Source organism: Elephas maximus, chromosome 2, assembly GCF_024166365.1.
Source record: "Elephas maximus indicus isolate mEleMax1 chromosome 2, mEleMax1 primary haplotype, whole genome shotgun sequence".
NCBI classification, from domain to species: domain Eukaryota; kingdom Metazoa; phylum Chordata; class Mammalia; order Proboscidea; family Elephantidae; genus Elephas; species Elephas maximus.
This window is the reverse complement of record NC_064820.1, coordinates 69,420,576-69,445,775: the sequence shown is the minus strand read 5'-3', so window position 1 is coordinate 69,445,775 and position 25,200 is coordinate 69,420,576. Positions and strand designations below refer to the sequence as shown.

General features: G+C 38.8%; 1 protein-coding gene across 2 annotated transcripts in view; it reads right to left on the bottom strand.

Annotated features, from left to right (window-relative positions):
• Positions 1 to 24,627: 24,627 nt before the first annotated feature.
• The window catches only part of RGS7BP (regulator of G protein signaling 7 binding protein), a 166,973-nt gene continuing 166,400 nt past the window's right edge, over positions 24,628 to 25,200 (bottom strand). For both annotated transcript variants that reach the window (XM_049864557.1, XM_049864567.1), the window contains exon 6: positions 24,628 to 24,985. In XM_049864557.1, coding sequence (XP_049720514.1) covers positions 24,894 to 24,985 — 92 coding nt within the window. In that variant the 3' untranslated portion in view covers positions 24,628 to 24,893. The remainder of the gene's footprint in view (positions 24,986 to 25,200) is intronic.

The window sequence follows — 25,200 nt, the reverse complement described above, 5'->3', positions numbered from 1 at the left end:
AAAGCAATCACAAAATATTTACAAAAAATAAATTGAATATTAAGTGAAGAGGAATTTAATGTCAGAGGAAATTTATGACTATGTCATGTATTCTAAAAGTTAAACTACATCTAACAAAGATATTCTTAATGTTTTACTCATTGAACAATCACCAATACCTCTTTATGGACCTTTAATGACATTCCCATATTGAGGCAAGGGGGCTGGGGCCAGGATGCTATACCCCTATGTCAGTCACACATTGCCTGTAGGCTGCCTTGAGTGGAGGGTGTTATTTTTGCTTCAGAGCTCCCTGTGGAATCAGGCTAGGGCTAGATTCAGACTGTACCCATATCTTTGCAGGGCTTTTCCCCTGGTCTATTCAGCTTTCCTCATTCCCTACAGGTTTCACCGAGTACATTCTCTCAATAAAACATTTGCACAAGAATCAGCATCTCAATTCTGTTTCTAGGGAGTTCAATTTAAGATAGTCATCTAACACTTAAGCCAAGTAAAGACGGTGTCCTGCTTTGCTGCTGTCGGTAGTATTACTAGCATATCAGTGGAGGATAACTGTCTGGGCTGATCCTTTTATCTTTCATTACAGTTCTCCTCTATGAGGATTCCTTTCCATCTCATCATATATGATTACTACAACTATCTTTGTTTAGAAAACTACTTTGGTGGGTTTTCTGAGAGTAGAAGGAGAAAACCTGAGGGTATGTATTTAAAGAGGACAATAAGATAAAGAGTTGGATAAATTGACCTGTATTAATAATGAACAAAGATTTCATACTAAGGTAAATCAATAAGGGTAGAGGGTTAAGAGAAGACAGAGGTCTGACAATGAGACAGGAGAAGAAAGAAAATTCCCAGTGGTGGAGTGGCTAAAGATGTTCAAGACCAAGAATGTTGAATATTCAATTATAAGTTGTGTTATTATGTTGTTACAAAGTAAAGTTCCTCAGATTCTAAATCTTCAGTACACATCTAATTTGACAAGCAAATTTGTCAGGTGGTGGTGGGGGAAGTAAAATAATCTGGACAGTAAAATTGTTGACACTCACCCCTTTGAGACATCACAGAGGGTAGCAACAACATTTCAAGGGGGCAGTAAGCCAAGGGTCCCAGCAGCAAGCAGCAATGAAGTGAATGACAGCCTGTGGGGAAGCTAAGAAGTTGCTGTGGCATGAAACTGACTGAAGACAGATATGACACAAACCCTTCTTTCCCCCAAATAAACTAGAAGATGACTTAGAAGTGGGGAGAGAAGGGGGGGCATCTGCATTACACAGACAGACACACACCCACCCCTAAGTATTGTGACCTCACAGTCTCCAATGAAGTTCTGGCAAAGTGGGACACAAAGGATTTCAATTTGTAACATGGTTACATAAGCTTTATTTGGTTTCTTTCTTTCTGGAATAGGCAACATCAGAGCCTATTAGTGCTGGCCTTGGGAAGATTAAGTGCTTTTAGAGAGTGTACCCTGCTATAAACAAAGGATACACAATCCGGTAACTAAAAATGGTTTCCTAAGAGGGCACAGTGGCTGCAAGAATGGACTCAAACACAGCAATGACTGGGAGGATGGCACAGGAACAGGCAGTGTTTCGTCCTGTTGTATATAGGGTTGCTACAATTTGTAACCGATTCGACGGCACCTAACAATAACAATGATAACAAGAGGAGAGACATGTGCTTTTCCTTTCCCCTCTTTCTAAGTCCTGCCAATTTTTTAAGGTCCCATCTCAAATCGTCACCTTCATGAAAAGTCTTCTGATCTGGTCCCAATCAGAAGTGGTCTCTTCCTCCTTTAAGCCCTCTGTAACTTATTTTTTGGATAGTTCTTAAGTTAGTATTAAATCTTGCTATGTTTCATATTGTTGTATCCAATCAAGACCCATCCTGGGAATACAAATCAAGACAGAGATATTTAACTGGAAGAATTTTGAGAAATTTTACTGGCCACATCAAGAAAGTCTATCCACATATCAGCTATGCCTAACTCAAAGAAAGAACTTCGTAATGATTTTATAAGCTCCAAAAATGTGTATAGCATGTATAATGTGCAAGTTCTTTGGTCATTGTAATTTTTTGAGATAAGTACTGCTATTATCCTCATAGATGAGATAACTGAGGCACAGACACCCTAACTAGCTTGTCTAAGGAGGTCACAGAGCCAAGATCTGAACCCATGCAGCCTTCCTGGCCCCAAAGGCTAGGCTTTTAACTGGCAAGCCATAATGCCTCTTCTACAAGTTTTTAAAACTTGTTCTGGAAACTCTATTTCCACTCACATGACAAAAATGAAGAGGGTGGACAAAGGGGGGTTGGGGAGAGGATTAAGAAAGCTTATTTCCTTTTCCTCTGTCCTGAGAAGTCTCTTTTATAAGTCTTTGAGCTCTTGGTATTCTCTGATTTTCTTTTTTCTTAAATAATATTTTATTGTGTTTATGGTAAAGGCTTATACAACAGTTTGGGTTCCCATTCAACAATTTCTACACAAATTGTTCAGTGACACTGGTTACATTCTTCACACTGCATGAATCTTCTCATTATTTCTGTTCTGGTTGTTCTATTTTCATTAATCTAGTTTCTCTGTTTTATGCCTATTCCCAAGAAAGGTGATCCCATTGAATGTAGAAATTATTGAAAAATATCATTAATATCACATGCAAGTATAGTTTTGCTGAAGATCATTCAAAAGTGGCTGCAGCAGTACGTCGACAGGGAACTGCCAGAAATTCAAGCTGGATTCAGAAGAGGATGTGGGACCAGGGATATCATTGCTGATGTCAGATGGATCCTGGCTAGAAGCAGAGATGCCAGAAGGATGTTTATCTGTGTTTTATTGATTATGCAAAGACATTCGACTGTGTGGATAATAACAAATTATGGATAACATTGCAAAGAATGGGAATTCCAGAACACTTAATTGTGCTCATGAGGAACCTGTACATAGATCAAGAGGCAGTCCTTCAAACAGAACAAGGGAATGCTGTGTGGTTTCAAGTGAGGAAAGGTGTGCTTTGGAGTTGTATTCTTTCACCATACCTATTCAATCTGTATGCTGAGCAAATAATTTGAGAAGCTAGACCATATGTAGAAGAACAGGGCATCAGGATTTGAGGAAGACTGGAACAATCTGCTTTATGCAGATGATACAACCTTACTTGCTAAAAACACTTACTGATGAAGATCAAAGACCACAGCCTTCAGTATGGATTACACCTCAACATACAAAAATCCTCACAGTTGGACCAATAAGCAACATCATAATAATGGGAGAAAAGATTGACGTTGTCAAGGATTTCATTCTACTTGGATCCATAATCAACACCTGTGAAAGCAGCAGTAAAGAAATCAAAAGACCCATTGATTGGGGTAAATGTGCTGCAAAAGACCTCTTTAAAGTGTTAAAAAGCAAAGATGTCATCTTGAAGACTAAAGTGCGCCTGACCCAAGTGAAGATGTTTCTAATCGCCTCATATGCATGAGAAAGCTGGGCCATGAATAAGGAAGATCGAAGAATTGACGCCTTTGATGCCAGAAGAATGAACAAGTCTGCCTTGGAAGAAGTGCAATCTGAGTGCTCCTTAGAAGCAAGGATGGTGAGACTAGTCTCATATTATTTGGACATGTTATCAGGAGGGATCAGTCCCTGGAGAAGAGAACCATGCTTGGTAAAGTAGAGGGTCAGCAAAAAAGAGGGAGTCCCTGAATGAGATGGATTGACACAGTGGCTTCGACAATGGGCTCAAGCATAGCAATGATTGTGAGGATGGCACAGGACTGGGCAGTCTTTCGTTCTGTTGTACACAGGGTCACTATGCGTTGGAATCAACTGGACAGCACCTAACACCAACACAAGGGCCAGCAGTTTGAACCCATAAGCTCCTCCACAGGAGAAAAATGTGGCAGTCTGCTTCTGTAAAGTTTTATAGCCTTGGAAAACTTTTAGGGGCAGTTCTACTCTGTCCTTTAGGGTCGTTATGAGTCAGAATCAACTTGACAGCAGTGGATTTGGATTGGCTTGGTGACATGAAGTTAAGTTTTTCCCCTAAATTCTTGCTTTTTAAGGTGTTTCCCTCTTAAGCTAACTACTCAGTCTCTGTTTTTATTATCTCATTTGGATTCTAAATTTATGTAATGTAATACTACATTGTTTTTGGTTTTTTTCCCCAGAAATAGCTATATTCTCTAGATTTGATGCTTTGTTAAACAAATTCATAAGAAGAATATTATGTTCCAAAGCTGTTTTTCAAAGAGTCAATTCAGTTCCGTTTCTGAATACCATCTTTATCCAAGTCATTATAAAAACCTTTCTGAAACCATTCTTTCTACTAAATGGTTTGGTATGGTATCTATTTTGAGTATATGAGTAAGTAAAATTATTTCTAAATCAGAGCAAAATGTCTAAGCTACAACTGAAAATCCCATTCAATTCAATAAGCTTTTATTAGAGTGTATATGGATGGCATGACAGAACGAGGTGCTGAAATATAAGACACGACACCTCCATTCAAGAATTTTATCATGTTTGGAGAGTCAGAGGCATGAAATAAGTGAAATATTAGGTGTAGGGAATTGAGGGCAAAAATGAGTGATGCAGGGAAATAGTGCTTATAGGATTTCCAAAAACATGGAGAGATCAGTGTGGGTTAAGGTAGTCGATGAAAGGTTTCATGTGGTTGTTGATATCAGAAAGCCCTGAAAAGCAAGTTGTTGAGAATGGGGTAGGCGACAAGGCAGGACAGTGGAAAGCCAGAGACAGAGCTGTGCAGAAGCAAACGAGGGGTATCTGGGAGACAGTGAAAACATCCACATGCCTGAAATGAGTTGGAGCAGAGGGAGAATCTAATCAACTCAAGTGCGGACAGCTTTTCTTTCTGTATAGAACATCGTGGAATATGACATTGAAGTGATTTGATAGTAAGGATACCTTAGTACAGATACTCCTGTGACATGCAAGCCTCAACAAATGCAAATTAGATATTAGAAAAAAAAAGTTGCATATGGCACACCAACAAAGTTTAACTTATGAGAAAGAATTATGTGCTGTTTGCAAATACAAAGTGGTTTGAGCTATAGAAGATTATGTCAAAGTGAGCACAAAGTAGACAAGCTCCAGAGGAGAAAGCCTTGGACTCTTCTTTTGAATTTTCACTGCATCAGCTCATGTTGTTTCAGGGTTATTCGTGTCATTTAACCTCCCCTTTTTCCCCTACCCCTACCCATTTTCCTCTTTTGCGTTTTGATTATACCTGAAAGGGTCCTAGAAAGACTAGAACTGTATTTACAGAGCTTCTCACACCAGATTTGTGACTAGTCATACATGCTTCATTAGATTTTGTATCTAAGCCAAAATGGTGAAGCTGCTGGTGCCCATATGAACGCAATAAAAATGTACCTTAGAATGTTATCAGCTAGTGCAAAATTTGAATTTCTAAGACTATACAGAATCAAGATAAACAGTGATGGGAGTGGGGATTCTCTGTATTTTCTTACCTGTAGGTTGAGACAGACCAATTCATGAAATGCAATTTGTCAAATGATCTGTTTGCTGAAAAACCAATATGCTGAAGACGAGTTTGCCTAAAATTGATTTATGGACAAGCAATCAGCTAATTGAGTAGTTATTCAAAAAATCTATTTGCAGAATTATTAATACACAAAAAATGTCATTCTATTAGCTACTATAGCAGAATAACACATTTATTCATTCTATTGACAAGCATGCAAAGAAAATGTGGCTGTTTTGTTTTTCAACAATTAACCTAATTTTCTGTGTGAACTCCCCCATCTTACTACACTGGGTAGTGGGAGGTAGCAGAACTTAAATTGATACTTAAGGATTTATCATTATATTCTGATTTTTACTCTTTCCTTTGAGTCTGTACCTTTCAATAAATGTTTAGTCTTCCTGATTTGTTAGAACTTCCCCTCCATCGTATCCTTTTCCTCTCTGAGGGGCTTTCTCACTCTTTTCCACTCTTCTACAGCATATAATGACAGAATGGTTCCCTGGTCCAGAACTTGATTTATAGGGGAGAAGAAAGAAAGAAAAATAAGTTTGGTATTTTCAAAACTTCCTTTTCATTACATTTCCTCTCTCATGTCCTCCCTCCTCACCACAGTTAGGTCTGCAGGGCTGACTGCCTGTTGCAGGTAGCAAAGGAGAACTACCCCTAGACTTCAGCAGGGCATACAGAGGTGACAGCAAAAGTGGGGCCAAGTCAGGAGAGAGAACACTAGGCCCTGGCCAAGCTGAAGAGGAACCCACACAGATTCACCAGTCACAGATTTCACCAGTCAATGCCAGCAGTGTGATATGAGGAAAGGGACACGTTGCTTAGAAAGCCACAGGAGAATTCCCAGTCAAATCTGACACAAGCCCTCCTCTCCACAAGGACATATATCCAGAGGAAGATTATGCAATAAATAAGGGAAGGAGTAAGCAAGGTAAACACATGGGCTTCCTTGTGCTTACTTACTAATCTGTAGTGAACAATTTTGCATGGGTTTTACCACATCTTTGATCTGGTAAAAAACATGTGAATCTATTTACTACAGGTTAGTAATTAAGCACAAGTAAGCCCATGTGTTTACCTTGCTTACTGGGTACTCCATCTCTGCCAGGGATTTTAAGTTGGAAAAGAGGCTTCGATTCTGTAGGAAAGTGCTGTGGGATTGGGAGAGAGACAAATGCCAGCCATACCTGGATGCACAATCTTTGATAAGGTGAAAAAATGTGAAATTGTTCACTATAGGTTAGTAAATGAGGACAAGCAAGCCTGTGATTATCTTGCTTATTGGGTAATCCACTCCTGCATATATCAAGATGCCATCTTGGTGATGAATGGGACTGGGGAGGAGAGTCTGAAAGAATGCAATTCCCTGAAAGGGTTGTTAGTACAGAAAACTTTATCAAAATCAAACAGATTAAGATATCTCAGGGTGGGGAAGATAGAAAAATAAAGTTGCTACATTTACTTTTCGCATTTGAATGTAGTTTGAGTAAATGTGTTACTTTAAATCTTTATAACAATTCATGTTTCACTGAAGGTATCCAATGTTCAGTGTACTTTTTGGAATGACACTTTTTTGGATATTTTTAAGTTCAAGTCTAGTATACTTCACAAATGTCAAGGATTTTTTTAGGTGACAGGGTTGGTTTCTTTGATTCAAAGTATTTTCAATGTAGCCTATTGACTTCTATAATCCATTTAACTCATGACTGCTTCTGCAGTAGGGCAGAATGAGGCAGAGTTACAGGGAGTGCACAGGGAATCATGCGGGGGGCTGTTTCCCCACGTTAAGTGTGTCCTTTGCCTCCGTATGCATGCATGTGCACACACACCCATTCTCCCTCAACTCCTGAGAGACCCAACTTTGTTTTTATGTTCCCGTGGGCATAATAACCTTCACTGATCCAGGATAATGTAAAGGGCAGGGGTAGGAATGATTGACCATTTACATAACATACATTCAACACTGAAGAAGTATCTGAAATGTGAAACAACTTGTTTCTGCTTTGCGTTGTGTTAGAATAGAGGCAAATAGAGAAAGGCCCTTCTCTTTCACTCACAGCGTCTTTCAGCTCCTGCACTTTGCTGCTCCTTATCAAAAATCCACCTCTGAAGACAGTATTAAATCTCTAAGAAAGCTTGAACCAAGCCAAGACTGGATGGGACCAGAGTGAAAAATGATACCAATGTGGGCTAAGCTGTTGAGCCTGGAATCAAAAAAAGAGTCCAAAGATTAAGTCTTATCTAGGAAATAGCAGAGATTTTTTTTTTAAACAAAACACAAAACCTAATTGTAATTTTATGAATATTTATTGAGTAGGTTATTATGTGCAAGACAGTGTGTTGCACCACTTGGCAGAGATTCAGCAGAGCTGTTGGGCAACCACCAGGTAACCAATGGATAAGATGACTCAGAGAGCTCATTACCAACTGTCTCAGTTTTCTAGTACTGAAGAGGTTCCCCAATACAGGGCTTTCAATGCTAAAACTGGTAAAATCCTGGACGAACCAGGTTCAGTTGGTCACCCTACTTGTCCAACAACATCAGCTGCAAATTCTCTATCTTACCACCAAATCTCTGCTGGCTCGTAATAACCTGACTTTTTTTAAAACCTACGATCATAGTAACCTGTGAATGTTTGCTTTTTGCTAAGTAGAGGCACACTGGAAAGAGTTCTGGTCTTCAGGAAACTGGTTCTGCTACTTTACTCACTGGGTTATCCTGGGTTAATCATAATTAATCTCTGAACCTTATTACATAAAATGAAAATAACCACCATACAGGTTAGTTGTGAGGATTAAATGAAATAATGTATATGATGGTAATTTGTATATTTCAAAGTACTAGGCAGATGTGAGATATCATTTATTTGCAGACATGTCCCTATAGCAATAATAGAATAATAGAAAACAACAATTCTGTTATTTTCCAGTCTCTGATGGTGAATTTTCCTCTCAACATGTTGTATAATTTGGCAGAGTTAAAAATATTTGAAAACAGAGTAGAGCATGAAGTATTATTGTACTGCCATCTTTGGGATATATTTTGAACTACACCAGAGGATAGTTTATTGGTTTTCAAAAGCAATAATGCTTTAAAAGTATTGGCAACAGTGATTATGGTCACCTGTGTAGAGCCTGGAGTCGTCAGTAAAAAGCTACCAGAGCAATCATAAGGATTTGAATCAACAATGACTAACACCTGCCACAGAGCCATGAATATGTATAGGCTGGTCTCCAGACTGATTAGCTATTGAAGGTGCTTGCCCTGAGCTTAAATGAGGGATTTAGTAATAAGGAAAGAGAAACAGTTCAGCTCTGGGAGGTGCCCAGGAAGAGGGGATATGCAATCTCTGGCATGAAGGAAAGACACACATATGTCTGTATCATGTATGTGTCTGTGCACAGAATAAATGAATGAATGATACTTTTGTGTCAGGGTGTATAGCCTTCTGACTCTTGGCTCCATCTGGGTTAGGGATGGAAATCAGTAGAATTAGTCTTAGGGACTGTCATCCTGGGAATGTGAGTGCTAGTCAGTTCCCCTCTACCTAGTATTGCACAGTGGAGCAGGGTGATAGCCATCAGAAGACTGGAATTGTTGGAATGCCCTTTTTAAACAGTGCTTGGCTTTCTTAGGCCGCATAAACTGTGCTTCTAAAGAATCTAAACAGTTATTTTACTAAAGGGTTTAAGTAAGAGAACACAGCAGTACTGAGCAGTAAAGAGAGATGAGGAGGCAAAAGTTAAGAACTGTGCTTTGTTTAGGTAACTCAATTCCTTGTGCCGCCACTCAATGGCATTTAGAACTTTAGAGCGTGTGGCTGTCTTATTATCCAACTCTTACTTTCCTCCCAATTTGCACACAGTCCTCTCTTTACTGCCTCAGAACATACCAGCTTGTACCTCATGATAACGGTTCTCAGACCCAGGCCCCCTCTGGTCTTCAAACTCGGCTCTCTCAGGCCCTAGTTGTAGGTCAGTGGAGTCTTCCTCTACTCAGGCCTCTAAAGGTTCTGCAGGGAGTTAGGGGATAGTTGGCATCCTGAGAAGAGTGTTCAATAATATCCTTTCAAGACTTATTTAATTTGGCAGTGTTAAAGCAGGTTTTCCTGTTGATGTATGTTAAGGCAAACAGCTTGTTACAAAATTAAATTTATTCCCAAGATTTAGCTATGTGAGTATATACATTTGTTCTACTAAGGCAACTTTGACTCTGCTTCTAGTCTAGAGGCGGTTAACGTCATTCCTGGCCTGGTTTATGTTATAAGGAATCGCCCTCCTGCCTGGGGAATGCCTCTGGTTGACAGTCTGCCAGGTTCCTTTGAAACTGCACTGAAAGCAGAGCTAGGACTAGAGATCATCCTGCCATAATCGTATGTGTGCATGTAAACCCCATTTTGCTCTCCAGAGAATTTAAGACAATACAAAATCCCTTGAAACTCTAAAAAAAAAAAAAAAAAACCCCAAACCCGTTGCCGTCAAATCGATTCTGACTCACAGCTACCCTGTATGACAGAGTAGAAGTGCCCCGTAAAGTTTCTAAGGAGTGGCTGGTGGATTTGAACTGTGGACCTTTTGGATGGCAGCCAAGCTCTCAGCAGTCACTAAATGGACTCCACTCTAAACTGCAGTAGAGGGGTTAGCAACCTTTTAGGTATTATTGCATTAAGTTGTTAAGCTGTAGCCTGAGGTGGCAGGTCCTGAGTACAGTGGCTTCTGAAAGACTTCTTCAGATATCTTCTTTCTCACGCTGACTAAAATGGCCAAAAAGAATGACAGTTAAAAAGACCAACAATATTAATTATTGACAAAGATGTAGGGCAATGGGGATGCTGATATATTACCGGTGGGAGTGTAAAATGGTACAACCACTGTGGAAAACTATTTGGCAGTTATCAATAAAGTTAAACATATACCTATTCTATGACCCAGTAATTTTACTTCTAGACACATAGCCAAGACAAATGAGCATGTGTTTCCACAAGAACACTGAAATGTGAATGAATGTTCACAGCAATCTTATTCATAAAAGCAAAATATTGGAAACAACTGAAATATCTATCAACTGGACAATGGATAAGCATATTGTGGTATATTAATGTAATGGGATTCTACTCAACAACAACAAAAGAACAAAGTACTGATGCACAAAACAACCAGGATGAAACTTAAAAGTATTATGCTAAGCAAATGAAGTCAGACACAAATGAGTTCATATTGTATGAGATCATTTACATAAAGTTCAAGAACTGGCAAAACTGATCTACGGGAACAGAAATCAGAATATTGGCTACCTTTTGAGGGGGACACTAGCAACTGTAGAGGGGTGTGAGGAGAACATTCTAAGGTGATGAAAATATTTTATATCTTGATTTGGATGGTGATCACATATTGGTGTATACGAATGTGCCAAGTTTTTCAAGCAGTATACATAAGATTTGTACATTCTTACTTCACGTAAATTATGATTCAATTGAAACAAACAAACCCCATTACCATATAGGCAATTCCTACTCATAGTGACCCTATAGAACAGAGTAGAACTGCCCCCACAGGGTTTCCGAGGCTGTAAATCTTTATGGAAGCAGATTGGCTTATCTTTCTCCTGTAGAGCCACTGATAGGTTCGAACTGCCGAACTTTTGGTTAGCTGCCGAGCGCTTAACCACTAAGATACTGTTAAAAATTTTTCTTTTTCTTCTCCCTTTACCCATTCCACCAATTAGAATTCCATTTGGGTTTATTATATCTTCTTTTTATATCATCATGGTGGTTGCCGAGCGCTTAACCACTAAGATACTGTTAAAAATTTTTCTTTTTCTTCTCCCTTTACCCATTCCACCAATTAGAATTCCATTTGGGTTTATTATATCTTCTTTTTATATCATCATGGTGGGGGTAGTTATAGGGTTAGGTCAACCTAGAGTGAGGTATCTTGGTTTTAGGAAGTGGGAAGGAGTTGAAAAATTTCCAAAGGCAACCGCCTCTGATTTGGAACTTTACTTAGGACTACTCAAGTGGTGGCAGCCGCTTCAAATGTCACAAAAGAACATCTCCACCTACTCCTTGCCTGTATCCAGATGAATGTGGCTAGAGAAAAAACACAGCTGTGCTAATTTAGTCTCATTTTTACATTTATCTCTACAAATCTCAAGTGGGCCTTCTGTAAAGTCTTGCAATCCTATTATATTTCTTAAGTACATTTGCTTTCTTATTTCCTAAAATTGTTTTATACCTTAGCCCTCTCTGTCTTCAAATCTCCAACACACTGACTCTCAGTTTCTTATTTTGCCGAGAAAATAGAAGCAATGAGAGGAGAATTGGCTCATCTTCCCACCACAAAATCCATCCAACGACCTGCATCTGTACTCACCCAACCTACTTTTCCTCCTGTTTCAATGCAGCAGAGGTTATCAATGTTTTTAGAATTAAGGTACTGATGCCCAAATCCCATTTCCAGAGATTCCTAACTAATCTGGTGTGGGACATCTTTTTTGTTCTTTGTTTTTAATTCTCAAGGGATTCTAAGATAGAGCTGGGATTTAGAACCATTGCTCCATGCTCCTACCTGAGGGCAACTCCTCCACTTGTAGAGTGGATCCTACTCCCTCTCACCTTCTCAAAACTCTCTTGTCTCCTACATGATAAGTTTTTCTCTTTGATGGATAACTCCCAGCAGCATACAAGTATGCTCTAATATCTTCTACCTTAATAAAAACCTTTCTTTGGTCCTGTTTTCCCCTCCAGTTGCCTCTTTTACAGCAAAATGCCTTCAGATAGTATCTATAATGGCTGTCTCCATTCCAGCACCTCCAACTTTCCCATTAACCTACTTTTGTCTCTATCACCCAGCTGAAATGTTCTTGTTAAATAGTCAACATCCTACATGATGACAAATTTAATGATTTAATTTCAGCTTTGCCTTATTCCACTTTTCAGCAGCATTTAGCGCAATTTATATTTCTTGAACATTTCTTGAACTTGACTAGGACACCACTATTATCTTCCTTTTTCCTTATTGGTGCTTCCCAGTCTTTTTTTGCTGGCTGTTGTTCCTTTCACCAAGCTTTAACTCCTTGCGAATCCTCATGACTCGGTCCTTGTCCCTAATTTTTTCTGACCACACTGTCTCCCAGGGTAATTTCATCAAGTTCAATATGAGAGTCTGGAGCTCTCGTCTCATATCCAATTTGTTCCTCAAAATACCAGTTTGGATATCAAATAGGCACACAAATTCTTCTTTCTCCACAACCATCCCAACCTGCAAAAGCCAGTCTTCCACATCTGGTAAATGAAATGGCATCTGTATTTACTCAGTTACTGAGATCAAAATTTTAAGCATCATCGTCTATTCTTCCTTCCCACTCCATACCCAATCCATCAGCAAATTTAGATTACTTTCTGAGTATTACCACTCCTCCCTGCCCGTCAATATCACCATTATCTCTTACCTCAGAAGAAAAAACAAATCAGTCTTAGAAGAAGTAAAACTGGAATACTCCTTAGAAGGGAGGATGGTGACACTTCGTCTTGCTTACTTTGGACATGTCATCAGGAAAGACCAATTACTACTAAAGGACATGATGTGTGGTAAAGTAAAGGGTCAACAAAAATGAGGGAAACTGTCAATTAGACGGGACAACACAATAACCACAACAATGGGCATGAGATCCTGAAGATTGTGCAGAACTGGGCAACATTTCGTTCAGTCGTACATAAGGTCTCCACGAATCAGAGCTGACTAGGCTGCAACTAACGATGAATAACACATTTGTCTCTCTGCTTCCATTCTTGCTCCTCTATAGTTTACTCTCACACAACAGCCGATAAATTTTTTAAATGTAAATCAGATCATGTAATCTCAAATTCAAAACCTCCTACACCCAGCAACAGCTTCCTGTTTACTTGGAGTAATATCCAACCTCCATAAGATGAGTTACAGAGAGTCAGATTTCTTGTCTTTCCTACCATTCTCCTTATTCATTCTGCTCTAGCCTGATGGACTTTTTCTATCCCACAAAAGGCCAACCTTGTTTCTGCCTCAGAGTGTTTATTCCTGCTCTTTTCTCTACCTGGGAAGTTCTTTCTAAAGATCTTTGCATATTTGGCCTTTTTGCATCATCCTGAATCTGCCTCAGTATCAACTCCTCAAGGAAACCTTTTCTAGTCACCCTCCTGAGGGCAGAGGGAAGAGGATTTTTTTGTACTGTTCACTGCTGCATTTCCTAAGACTGAACAAGGCCTGACACAAAGGAGGCTCTCAGTAAATATTTGTTGAATAAATGAATGAATATTTTGTGCTGACTTTACTGCGAGACCTTCAGTGTGTCTGTATCAGCTATAAGACATAGAAGAATCCAACTGGAAGATGCAAAGCGATTGTATCCCTGTAGGAAATGGGTGAGGGATTTGAAGAGTTCAATAAAGGGACTTATGAAATATAGACAGGGTGTAGAGAAGCCACAAGAGAGAGGGAGGCATTCCAGGACTAGTAACAGTGGGATGCTGTTACCATCACTAATGAGCAGAACCCAGAGAGAGAGCTTCACAGAGAGAGCTGTTCTCAGGAGCGAGACATGTAGTCAAAGTCCGTGTTAATGCTCACCAGAAAGCACACATTGTGAAAGAGGCACTAAGCAACCAAGTGCACAGAATATGTTGGTCAATTGATATCCAGCCTACCTTTGACCACCCCAGTGCTTGGGCTCAAGAATGGACTATCATGGCAGCAAAGATGAAGGCTGTGAATGGGCCCAACAATTGGGCTCTTTTTAACCAAGGCTAATTTATTTACAGCCCATCTGTCAGCAACAGAGACCGACACTAAGCCCCTCATAGAGTACCATCTCTTGAGAAGAATGGCCAGCCACTTGGTAGCAAGTTGATTAATTCCACCTTACCGGGATTAACCTATTTTCTGCATATAGGTGTGCCTTCGCATCTGCAGAGGCTCAGGCAACATCAATATCCAAGGGCTTACAGTGCATCTGATCTACTTACACAACATCGTGCTATAATACTGCCTCTCAGACCAAGGACCTCATTTTACTGCAAAAGAGGTGCAAGAGTGGACATGCGACTATGGAATTCACTGTTCCTACCATGTATTCCACCACTCAGAAGCTGCCGTCCTGGTAGTGTGGTGCCATAGCCGCTTAAAGGAAGACATCTTTCAACATCGAGTGCTATCTTTCAGGATGCTTTATATTCCTTAAATTAATGGTCATTTTATGGTTCTGTATCTCCAACAGGTAGAATACGTGGGTCCCAAAATCAAGGGATGAAAGTAGGAGGGTCCCAGTGATTCACCTGAGGAATTCGTTCTGCCCATCCTTGCTACTTTAAGAATCTTGGTCCTAGAGGAGAAAAAATAAAGAGTCCCACTAAGCTTATTGCTACAGCCAGTCACTTTCTGTTCTATTCTTCGTGCCAGTAAAGAAGCCAGTTGCCATTGAGTTGATTCTGACTTATGGTGACCCTATGCTCCATAGGGTTCTCATGGTTGTAAGCTTTTGGCAGCAGATGGCCAGGACTTTCTTCTGAGGCACCTCTGAGTGAGTTCAAACCACCAATCTTTCAGTTAGTAGTGAGTGCTTAACTGTTTGCACCACTAGGGCTGCCTCAAGCCGATAAGCTAGTAGTCAAATAAAGGAGTTATCATACTAACAGAGGTTGCTATTGTTGTTGTTAGTTGCAGTTGAGTTGATTCCAAGTCATGGTGACCCCTTATGTGCAGAGTGGAACTGCGCCATAGGGTTTTCAATGCTGTAACCTTTTAGAAGCAGATGACCAGATGACCAGGCCTGTCTTCTGAGGTTTTTCTGGATGGGTTCAATTGCCAATCTTTTGGCTAGTAGTTGAGAGCTTAATTGTTTGTGCCACCTGAGGCCCACTGATGGGGTAATGGGTCCTAATTATCATGGTAGAGTAGGGAGATGATGAATATCAACCATTTCCTTGGGATCAACTGTATAAGTGGGAGCTGCGGTTTTTCCTACTACCCCTTTTTTTGTATATGTCCCTAGGAATTGTGACAATAGAATCCAGAGAGGCTATACCTGGATGGAGTAAATAAGGAAGACTGAAGAAGAACTGATGCCTTTGCATTGTGGTGTTGGTGAAGAATATTGAACATATCATGAACTACCAGAAGAATGAACAAATCTGTCTTGGAAGAAGTACAACCAGAATGCTCCTTAGAAGCAAGGATGGCGAAACTGTGTCTTACATACTTTGGATGTATTTGTCAGGAGGGATCAGTCCCTGGAGAAGGACATCATGCTTGGTTAAAGTAGAGGATCAGAGAAAAAGAGGAAGACCCTCGATGAGATGGATTGACACAGTGGCTGTAACAATGGGCTCAAGCATAAAAACGATTGTGAGCACGATGCAGGACCAGGCAGTGTTTTGTTCTGTGGTACATGGGGTCGCTATGAGTCAGAACCAACTTGATGGCACATATCAACATCATGAAGAGAGAGAGCCACTGCAACATAATGAAGGCACAGAGGAATATGTTAGACATTCAGATGACCCACTGGGTCATCTCTTGGTATGCCCATGTGCAGGTTTAACTGCAGATGGGCAAGTACAACACCCACAGTTTGATAAAGGAATAATATCCAGGGCCTCAGGCCCCTAGAGGTAAGAATCTGGTTCACCCAGCAGGGAACTCAGAAGTGCCAATCTAGCATGAGAGGAATCTAAACGGGTGGTAGACAAGGGAGTTGAGTATCAACCATTTCCTTGGGATCAACTGATTAAGTGGGAGTTGTGGTTTTTGGCACTATCCCTTTTTTTGTATGTGTCCCTAGGAATTGTGACAACAGAATCCAGAGAGGCTATTCCTGGATGGAGTAAATTTAATGTGAGAGGCAAATGGACATGAGCAGTGCAAGGGGTGGTCTGTAGTAGACATTGTGGTGCCTGCACAGGTTTGTTTGTTTATTTTACTGGGCTATGACAGCCATCTCCCAGCTGCTGTGAATGTTGGCTGCTAGGCGTAGTATGTATTCTTTTGCACCTGGCTCTTTTTAATTCAACGTTATGTTTGATCCTCCTGTATGGATATATGTAGGTGTGGCTTATTCCTTTTTACTGCTGTGTAATATTCAATTGTATGGCTGTAACACAGTTTACTTATGTATTCTTCTGTTGGTGTATCTTTGAATTGCTTCTAGTTTGTAGCTGTTAAAAATCAGGCTTCCTTGATTTTTTTTTTTTAACCTGTCCTTGAATACCTACACACATGTGTATTTTTGCTGAGTTTCTACTTAGGTATGAAATTATTGGATCATAGGGTACACATCCTCTATTTAGTAGGCAATGTTATTTTTCCTAAGTGGTTTGTGTTTTGTTAAGAAATGTTTCCCAACTCTATAAGTGTGAAAATATTCTCCTATATTACCTTCTAGAAGCTTTATTGTTTTATCTTTTACTTTGAGATTAATAATGAACTTGCAATTGATTTTTGTATGTAGCGTGAGGCAGGGGTCAAGTTTAATTTTTTTTCCATTTGGAAATCAACTGATCATTTGATTTAAAAGTTCTGTCTATTTAAAAGATCATCTTTTTCCCATTGCTCCACAACACCACTTTTATCATATAAAGTTTCGTTTGTTTTCATAAAAGAGCTTTGATCCTAAGCAAGTAACTGGATAGTTATTTGGTTGAACCTCTTGCAATGTTTGTATTATTATCCCTATGTTATTTTGAGAAAATGGAGGTTTAGAGAAGTTATTTAGTGAACAGGTTCTTTTGTACAAAGATTTACCTTATTGATGCCTAAAACAAGATAGAAGTTATTTCATTATTATTCTTTGCAGTTATACTATGGAGATTGGTGGTCCATATCTGCTAAGGCAATTCTGTCATTCTCCTCATATGGAATCTCTTTGAGTCCAAGGTAGTTGCTTCAACTTCTACCATAATATCTTCATTGCAGCCCCGTGGGAGGAGAAGAGGGCGTGGAAGTACATGTCCCTTACTTTAAGTCTGGAAATTGCACACTTACATTTAGATCTTATTGGCCAAAATTCAGTTACATAGTCACATCCATATCCAAGAGAGGCTGGGAAATGGAGTCTTTAGGTGGCTTGTGCCTAGCCAAAACTTGACATCCCTATTACTAAAGAAAAAAGGAGAGAATGCATATTGTAACTGCTAGTCAGAGCCATATACTTGGCTTGCAGCACATCTGGCATTCAGACAAACACCTGTGTAACTTCATGCTGTATGGCCCTGGACACATAGCTGGGCTTCAACATTTTAGCTTGGAAAAACTTTTGGAATACATTCCTCTCAGAATTTAATTCCTAGGTTCCCTCCAGACATCTATATATATTTCTTTATAAGAAAATAAAATTGTTTAACTCAATGTATTTCTTTTTTTTGCTGTACCTATCAGGAAACTTAAGCTAGGTTTAGAGACTCACTGCTACTGCTAGTGAAAACCTTTCTAATGCCTGTTTTAATCCTTCTTCACTGATTCTGTTTAATACTGTTTTAGTTATCTTTTTTGGGTTTTTAGTACTGCTGTAACAGACATACCACAAGCGGATGGCTTTAACAAAGACAAATTTATTCTGTCACAGTCTAGTATGTTACAAGTCCAAATTGAGGGCGTTGGCTCCAGGGCAAGGCTTTCTCTCTTTGTTGGCTCTGGAGGAAAGCCTTTGTCCTCAATCTTCCTCTGGTCAAAGAGCTTCTCAGGTGCAGGGACCCCGGGTCCAAAGGACACCCTCTACTTCTGGTGCTGCTTTCTTGGTGGTATGAGGTTCCCAACTCTCTGCTTGTTTCCCTTTCCTTTTACCATTTGAGAGACAAAAGGTGGTGCAGGCCACACTCCAGAAAACTCCCTTTACCTTGGATCAGGGAGGTGACCTGAGTAAGGGTGATGTTACAATCCCACCCTAATCCTCTCAAGATAAAATTACAATCACAAAATGGAGTACAACCACACAATGCTGGGAATCATGGCCTAACCAAGCTGATATACACATTTCTGAGGGGACATAATTCAATCTATGACAAATACTTTCTCCCTTTTTTCCTCCCTCCCCCCCTCCCTCCTTCTTCACCTTTCTCTGCCTCTCTTCTATCTTCAGAGTTGTGGTGCCCTGGTGTTTCCTCTCCATACCCCACTGCCCAGCTGGTTTCCACATTTTGAAGAGAAGAAACAAGCCAAGGAGGGTAGGATGAGGCCAGAGGGTAAGTTACAATGTCTCTCCTACTTTTTCATTCTTTTTCAGAAGTTTTATTATTAGTTTTTATTACACAAGTAATACATGTTCAGTGTAGAAAAATTAGAAAACACAGAAAAGCAAAAAGAAAAAAATAATCACCCATAACCCCGCTACCCATAGATAACTGCTATTAACATTTTATAGTGTATGTCTTTCTAGCTTTCTTATGCATATATATACATAGACATATTTATATATAATTTTTTTACAAATACTTTGTCATACTATACATACTGTTTTATAACATGTATTTTTCATTTAATATATATTATGAACATTGTTGTTTATTCCCTGAAAAATTATACAGATTCTACATGCTCATTGTGGAAAAATTAGAAATTACAGATATGCAAAATGAAAAATAATTTCTCCAAATCTCACCTCCTAGAGATAAATGCTGTTAACATTTTGGCAAGTGTCTTGTCAGACTCTTTAATGCACACATGTATACATATATTTTAAAATGATAGTCCTCTGTAAATTTCTTTTATTCATTTAGCAGTATAGCTTGTATATTCCAATAAATATATATATGGTGATTATTCTTAATTTGTGTATGGTATTCCATTGTTGAAAGGATGTATCATATTTAACCAATTCTATAACGGTGGCAGATTACATTTTTTCTTACTTTTCCAAATAATGCTGATATAAACATTCTTTCTTGCATATATTTCTTGAATAAATGAATGAATGCACCTTAGCTCACTTCTTTTCTGGCTCCCCCCTCCTTAGGAGAATTTTCCTAAAGTTAAATTACTGGGTGTTATGGATTAAACTGTGTCCCCCAAAAATATGTGTTGTAAATCCTAACCTCCATGCCTGTAGGTATAATCCCATTTTGGGAATGGGTTGTCTTTGTTAAATTAACCAGAGAGGATTAGTGTAGGGTGTATTTTGAGTCAATCTCTTTTTAGATTGGAAGAGATTAAATGCAAGCGAGCAAGCTGAAGTGGGGGAAGAGGGATGCTAAGCCACATGAAGATTGCCCAGGAACAGAAGCTCAGAAAAGAAAGGACCTTTCTCCAGAGCTGACAGAGAAAGAAGGACTTCCCTGAGAGCTGACACTCTGAATTTGGACTTCTAGCCTCCTAAACTGTGAGAAAATAAATTTCTGTTTGTTAAAGCTGCCCACTTGTGGTATTTCTGTTACAGCAGCACTAGATAACTAAGACACTGTGCATGCATGTTATTAAGGCTTCTGAAAAATTTATTGCCAAAATATTTTCCCAAAAGGGCATATCAGTTTATACTTTCACTGACTCTGTAAGAGAATGTTCATTTTCATATTCCCTTTCCATCCCTGGGGATTTTAATTCTTTATACTCTTTGCCTTTCTCATTTGTAAAAAAGAGTGTATCATATTAATTTGCATTTCGATTACTAGTATATTCAAAGGAGCCCTAGTGGCGCAAGTGGTTAAAGCACTTGGGTGCTAACCAAAAGGTTGGTGGTTTGAACTCACCAGCTGCTCTGTGGGAGAAAGATGTGGCAGTCTGCGTCTGTAAAGACATGAGCCTTGGAAAGTCACTGGTGCAGTTCTACTCTGTCCTGTAGCGTTGCTATGAGTCAAAATGGACTTGGAGGCAGTGGGTTTGGTTTGGTAGTATAGTAAAATATTTTTAAAATACTTTTTATTAGTGCATTATTTTATTTTACAGTACAGCCAGTTTGTATCCTGGGCTCAACTTTCTACTGGAAAGCTTGATTCTTTTTGAGTCATGTCATTTATTCATGCATTCATTATTCACTCATTCAATAAAGGTTTTCAGCATTTGCTTTGTATCGCTGTGTTAGTTGTTGGGAATATAACAGTAAGCAAAATAGACATGGCTGCTGCCTTCTTGAACTTCCAGTTTAGTGGGAAAGAATAATTAAAAAAAAGAAATAATGGAAAAAGTGCAATAAGGAGAGGACAGAATGAAATGGGAACATTTGACTAGGGAGGGGAGTGTAGGCCGTGGAAACTTTCCGAAGGTAGTGGTGCTTAAGCTTTAATACATATTAAAGATCTATACTCTTTGTGAATATATTGCAAATATTATTTTCTCTTAATTTGGTTTGTTGTTTTTTATTCTATAGGAATTTTGCATTTTAAATTGGTCACGTCTGTCCATCTTTTCCTTTGTGGTTTCTCCCTTTGGTGTTGTGCTTAGAAAAGCTTTTGCCACACTAAAATCACATAAATATTCACCCATATTGCCTGCCAGCTATTTTTCATGTTTGTTTATGTGCTTTAGCATTTAAATCTTTATTTTGATTTTATTTTGATAAAAGTTATGAGATATAGATCTAATATTTCCCCCCTCAAGTGGATAACCAGTTATTCTAATAAAATTTAATTGATAATCTAATCTTTTCTCACAGATTTGAAATGTACTCGATTCTTTTATATTATGCCTTGGGTCTATTTCTGGACTTTATTTTTAATTCTAAAGATCTGTTCTGAGGTCAAGAGTATATCACTGCCTTTTCTCATTCTAGGTACAGTTGCCTGAAAGTTGATCATTTTGCATTTGGTGGGGTTCTAAAACACAAAGAAATGACAGATATTGCTTAGGTGTTGATGTATAGGTGGAAGTTACATTGGCTAATATCCTTTAATCCTTTCAACTTTAGAACTTTCAAAGTCTGAAATTCCAGGTGAGACCATTGTTAACCTGGCCCATTTGTTTATTTTTTAAAATAAGTTAGATGCTTTTATGACCTCTGATGTGTTTAGTGAGCCCTAGTGGCAGAGTGATCAAGAACTTGGCTGCTAACCAAAAGGTCAGCAGTTCAAATCCACCAGCTGCTCCTCGGAAACCCTATGGGGCCGTTCTGTTCTATCCTATGGGGTTACTATGAGTCGGAATTAACTGGATGGCAAAGGGTTTGTTTTGGTTTTGGATGTTTAGTATTTTCTCTCTCACTCTATAGTTAAGCATTCAGTAGGTGGCAGTATTGCCATACAGTGAGTATCCAAATGGTTTTTACAGGAGCATGGACGGACAAAATAGACTGCAGAATTTTAAGAATTCCCCAAGAGCTTTAATTCATTAGACAAGGCATCAGCTATTCTAGAGCTGTCTTTGTACCCCGGAACAATGGCACTGCCAGAAGCTTGCCATGTGTCTGTGCCTATATGCATGCAGTGGACAGATATTTTTAAAATGGCATCTTGGCCTTGTGGGCATTTCTTCACATTATCCAAAAGTGCTTTGAGGCCCAGTCACTGACCGATTTCAAGCCTAAAAATATGATTTTAAACAGTGTTGTTGTGGTGGGATACAGGTGATTTCTGTTTTCTTATTGTTGGTGGTATATTTCAGAGTTCCCACAAAGAATATATATTGCCTTTTTAATCTGAAAAAAAAAGAAATCAATGGGAGGTGGTAAAATACTGTGGCAAAATGAGCGACTATGTGTCACAAAATGTTTACATCCTTTTCTGTTTCAAGCATGTGGGCTCATGCAATGAAATAGCAGTGTCCTGTAGTCTAAGGGTTCAGCGTTCTCTCCTCACCCCTAGAGACCCCTCAGAGTTCTTGCTCATCTGAAAGCAAATTACCAGCAAAAAGTAAAGACAGTAGAAGTCTATCTCATAGAGTCACATCTAGGAAAGTCCTTTGCTAGATGAGAAGAGAGTGAGGGCAGCGCTAAAGAGATGTCCTGTCCTGTCTAAGGGGAGACAGTGAACTGCCTATTGCAACCATGAGCCAGCATAGGCTATCAGGACTTTGAGCATTAAATTTACTTTTAGGACTGCAATTGAAAGAAGATCTGTAAATGTTGGAGTGTGTCCACAGAACTGCAGAAACTGATTAAGCTTGGGAAACAGGCACTATGAATAAAAGACCAGTGGCTGAATTTATTTTCCTCAGATATGGAAAGCCTGACTAGGTAATCAGACAAATTCCCATCTCCATGAATAGCTGCAATAGCCTTCCCAGACGTGGCGGTGAGACCTGAATTTATTAACAGTCTTCAGCTGTACAAAGGGCAATTGCATGGAAGGTAAGTATTACTTTCGTACAGAGACTAAGGCAAGAGTGAAGACAAATTAATGAAGCAGAAGTGATTTAGGGCAGGCATTTAGAAGAACGTGCTGAACACCAAGGTTGAGTTTATCAGTTAATAACTTTGGATGGATTAGCAGGAGCTAGATTGGAGCTAACGGTTCAATATAGTTAACTGGTAGGAGAGGGAAAAGATAGGAGCTGAGAACATGCCCAACTGGGCTACTTCATAATTTTGAAAACAGTGGACATGAAGTAAAATAACCTCGAGACAAAAAGAAGAAATGGGCTTATCTATATCAACCAGATTCAGGAAAAGGTATTAAGCTTTAATCAAACCTGATATATGACTTTTCAAGGGTACCTTTTATGTAAAGCTGGGCATACTTATAACCAGGGATTAATGACCAGTTCACTGGAACAGAACTCTGGATTCCAAAAATAAGGCCAACAACCAGCTGGTATGATCTAAATAGAGATGTGCATAGCTTTTGAGATCTCTTCCAACTCTTTAATTCTTTCCTTCGCAATCAAAACAGCTAGAAGGCAATTCTAAGGGTAATTTCCACGATATCAGATATTAGGTCAAACCATATGAAACTGCCATTTTTCTAGGTCAAAAGCAGTCAAATATCAGCAATTTCATATGATTCAACTTAATATAGTAATTATTCCAGTAGTTCGTCTGGTCCTTTCTTTAGCTTCACTAAAGCCAAAAGCTTTAAATTATTTAGGCTTTAGGTCAAAATATTGGTAGGTACATAAATGCTCTGTGCACATAAGAATTGAGAAAGTATAGGGTTGGGATTAAAGATGCGTCTTGGATAAACTACTTATACGCATCTAGCTCATCCTTTTATTATACTAGACATTGATGGCTTCTGTCTGATTTCAGATTTTCTAGACCATGGGAAACAAGAAAAGAAGTGCAAAGACCTGATCTCTCAACCCATAGGAAATTATGTCTAGGAAATGGGCCTAAGGAAGAACAAGGGAAAATACAACAAAATTTGTACCACGTTACTAGTGGAGGAAGATCACAACAAAGCTGTGAGCAGAAAAACAAAGCGTGTGGCCTCCTCATTTCTAAAATATAGTATTGCTTAATGTGTCCTGCTTTCAAGAGTCTAAGCATAAGACAAGACACCAAGTACACGTTGGAAAAGTCATATCTGCATAGTCATCTAAGATGAGATAAGCTTAGCATAACTAAAAATAAATTATTAACAATGTAAAATGTTAAATATTTTTATGATCTGAACTAATTCCAGCATGCCCTATAAGGTTTAACATTATGCTGATGTACAGACACCATGCTTCAGATTTCAGTTAGAACAAAGTGTGATAATACTCAATTTTACATTTGAGGGTAATTGTATATGTTACTATACCATTTCCTAACTCGGTTACTCCATTCTCCAAGAAGCTAAAAAAGACACCATTTGATCAAAAGGAAATTAGTTGCCATATGCATTGTATGATGGTATTAGGATTATTGTGTATTTACAAAATTTCACTATTTTTAATATGTGGTTTTGTTGCATTATAAACTAAGATATTTTTATGTTGAAGCTCTTAGATTTAGACAGAATGGAAGACTAAACGTGAATAAGTGCAGAGAAAAGTAATAGGTGAGGTGGTATATGTTTTGTTATATTATTTCTAATGATATCGATAGATTAGAATTTTGAGCACGGTTTTGCAATTTTAAATAGATTCCTATGTTTAAAGACTTCTTCCATATATGATAAACTGTTAACATGAGGTTAGCAAGAGCTGTAGATATATTATTATATACGAAATAATTTCTCTCTGTATAATACATTTAAAAAACCTTTAAATAATTTAAAAATCATAATTCTTGCATCTGTTATGGTATGGTTTAGAGCAGACATGCACAATGTCAGCTTTAAAAATCCTTTTAAAAACAGCCTGTATTTGAATCTGTTCTTTTTTTCTTGACTGCAGCTGCTTTCAAATGTAAAATCATTGAAAAGGGCAGGGGGTACAGATAAAAGTAATAGGGGAGCATAGAAAACATAGTGAAAAACCAGTAACTATGTGGTTCAGCTGTCTGGAGTTCTTCAGGTTCTGCGATTTTTCTGGTCTTCCCAATGGTGGGTTTCCAGGAGAAACTGCTTAGCTTGAGACGAGACAACAGAGCCCAAAGAACCTTCTCTTCCGTCTTCTAACCAGGGGGTAGGGAGTTAGATTCAGAAGGCTGCTGTCATCTGTGATAGGACAGAATGTACATATGAGTGAGGTATATACAAAACAACTTGCTTTTTATGAAGTAGCTCTAAAAACCCACCATTCTTTGAATTAAGTTTTCTCAACCTCAAAACTTCTTACATTTTGAACTGGATGATTCTTTGTTGTTGGTGGTTGTCCTGAGCATCGTTCAATTTTAGCAGCTCCCTGGCCTCTAAATGCCAGTAGCACTCCC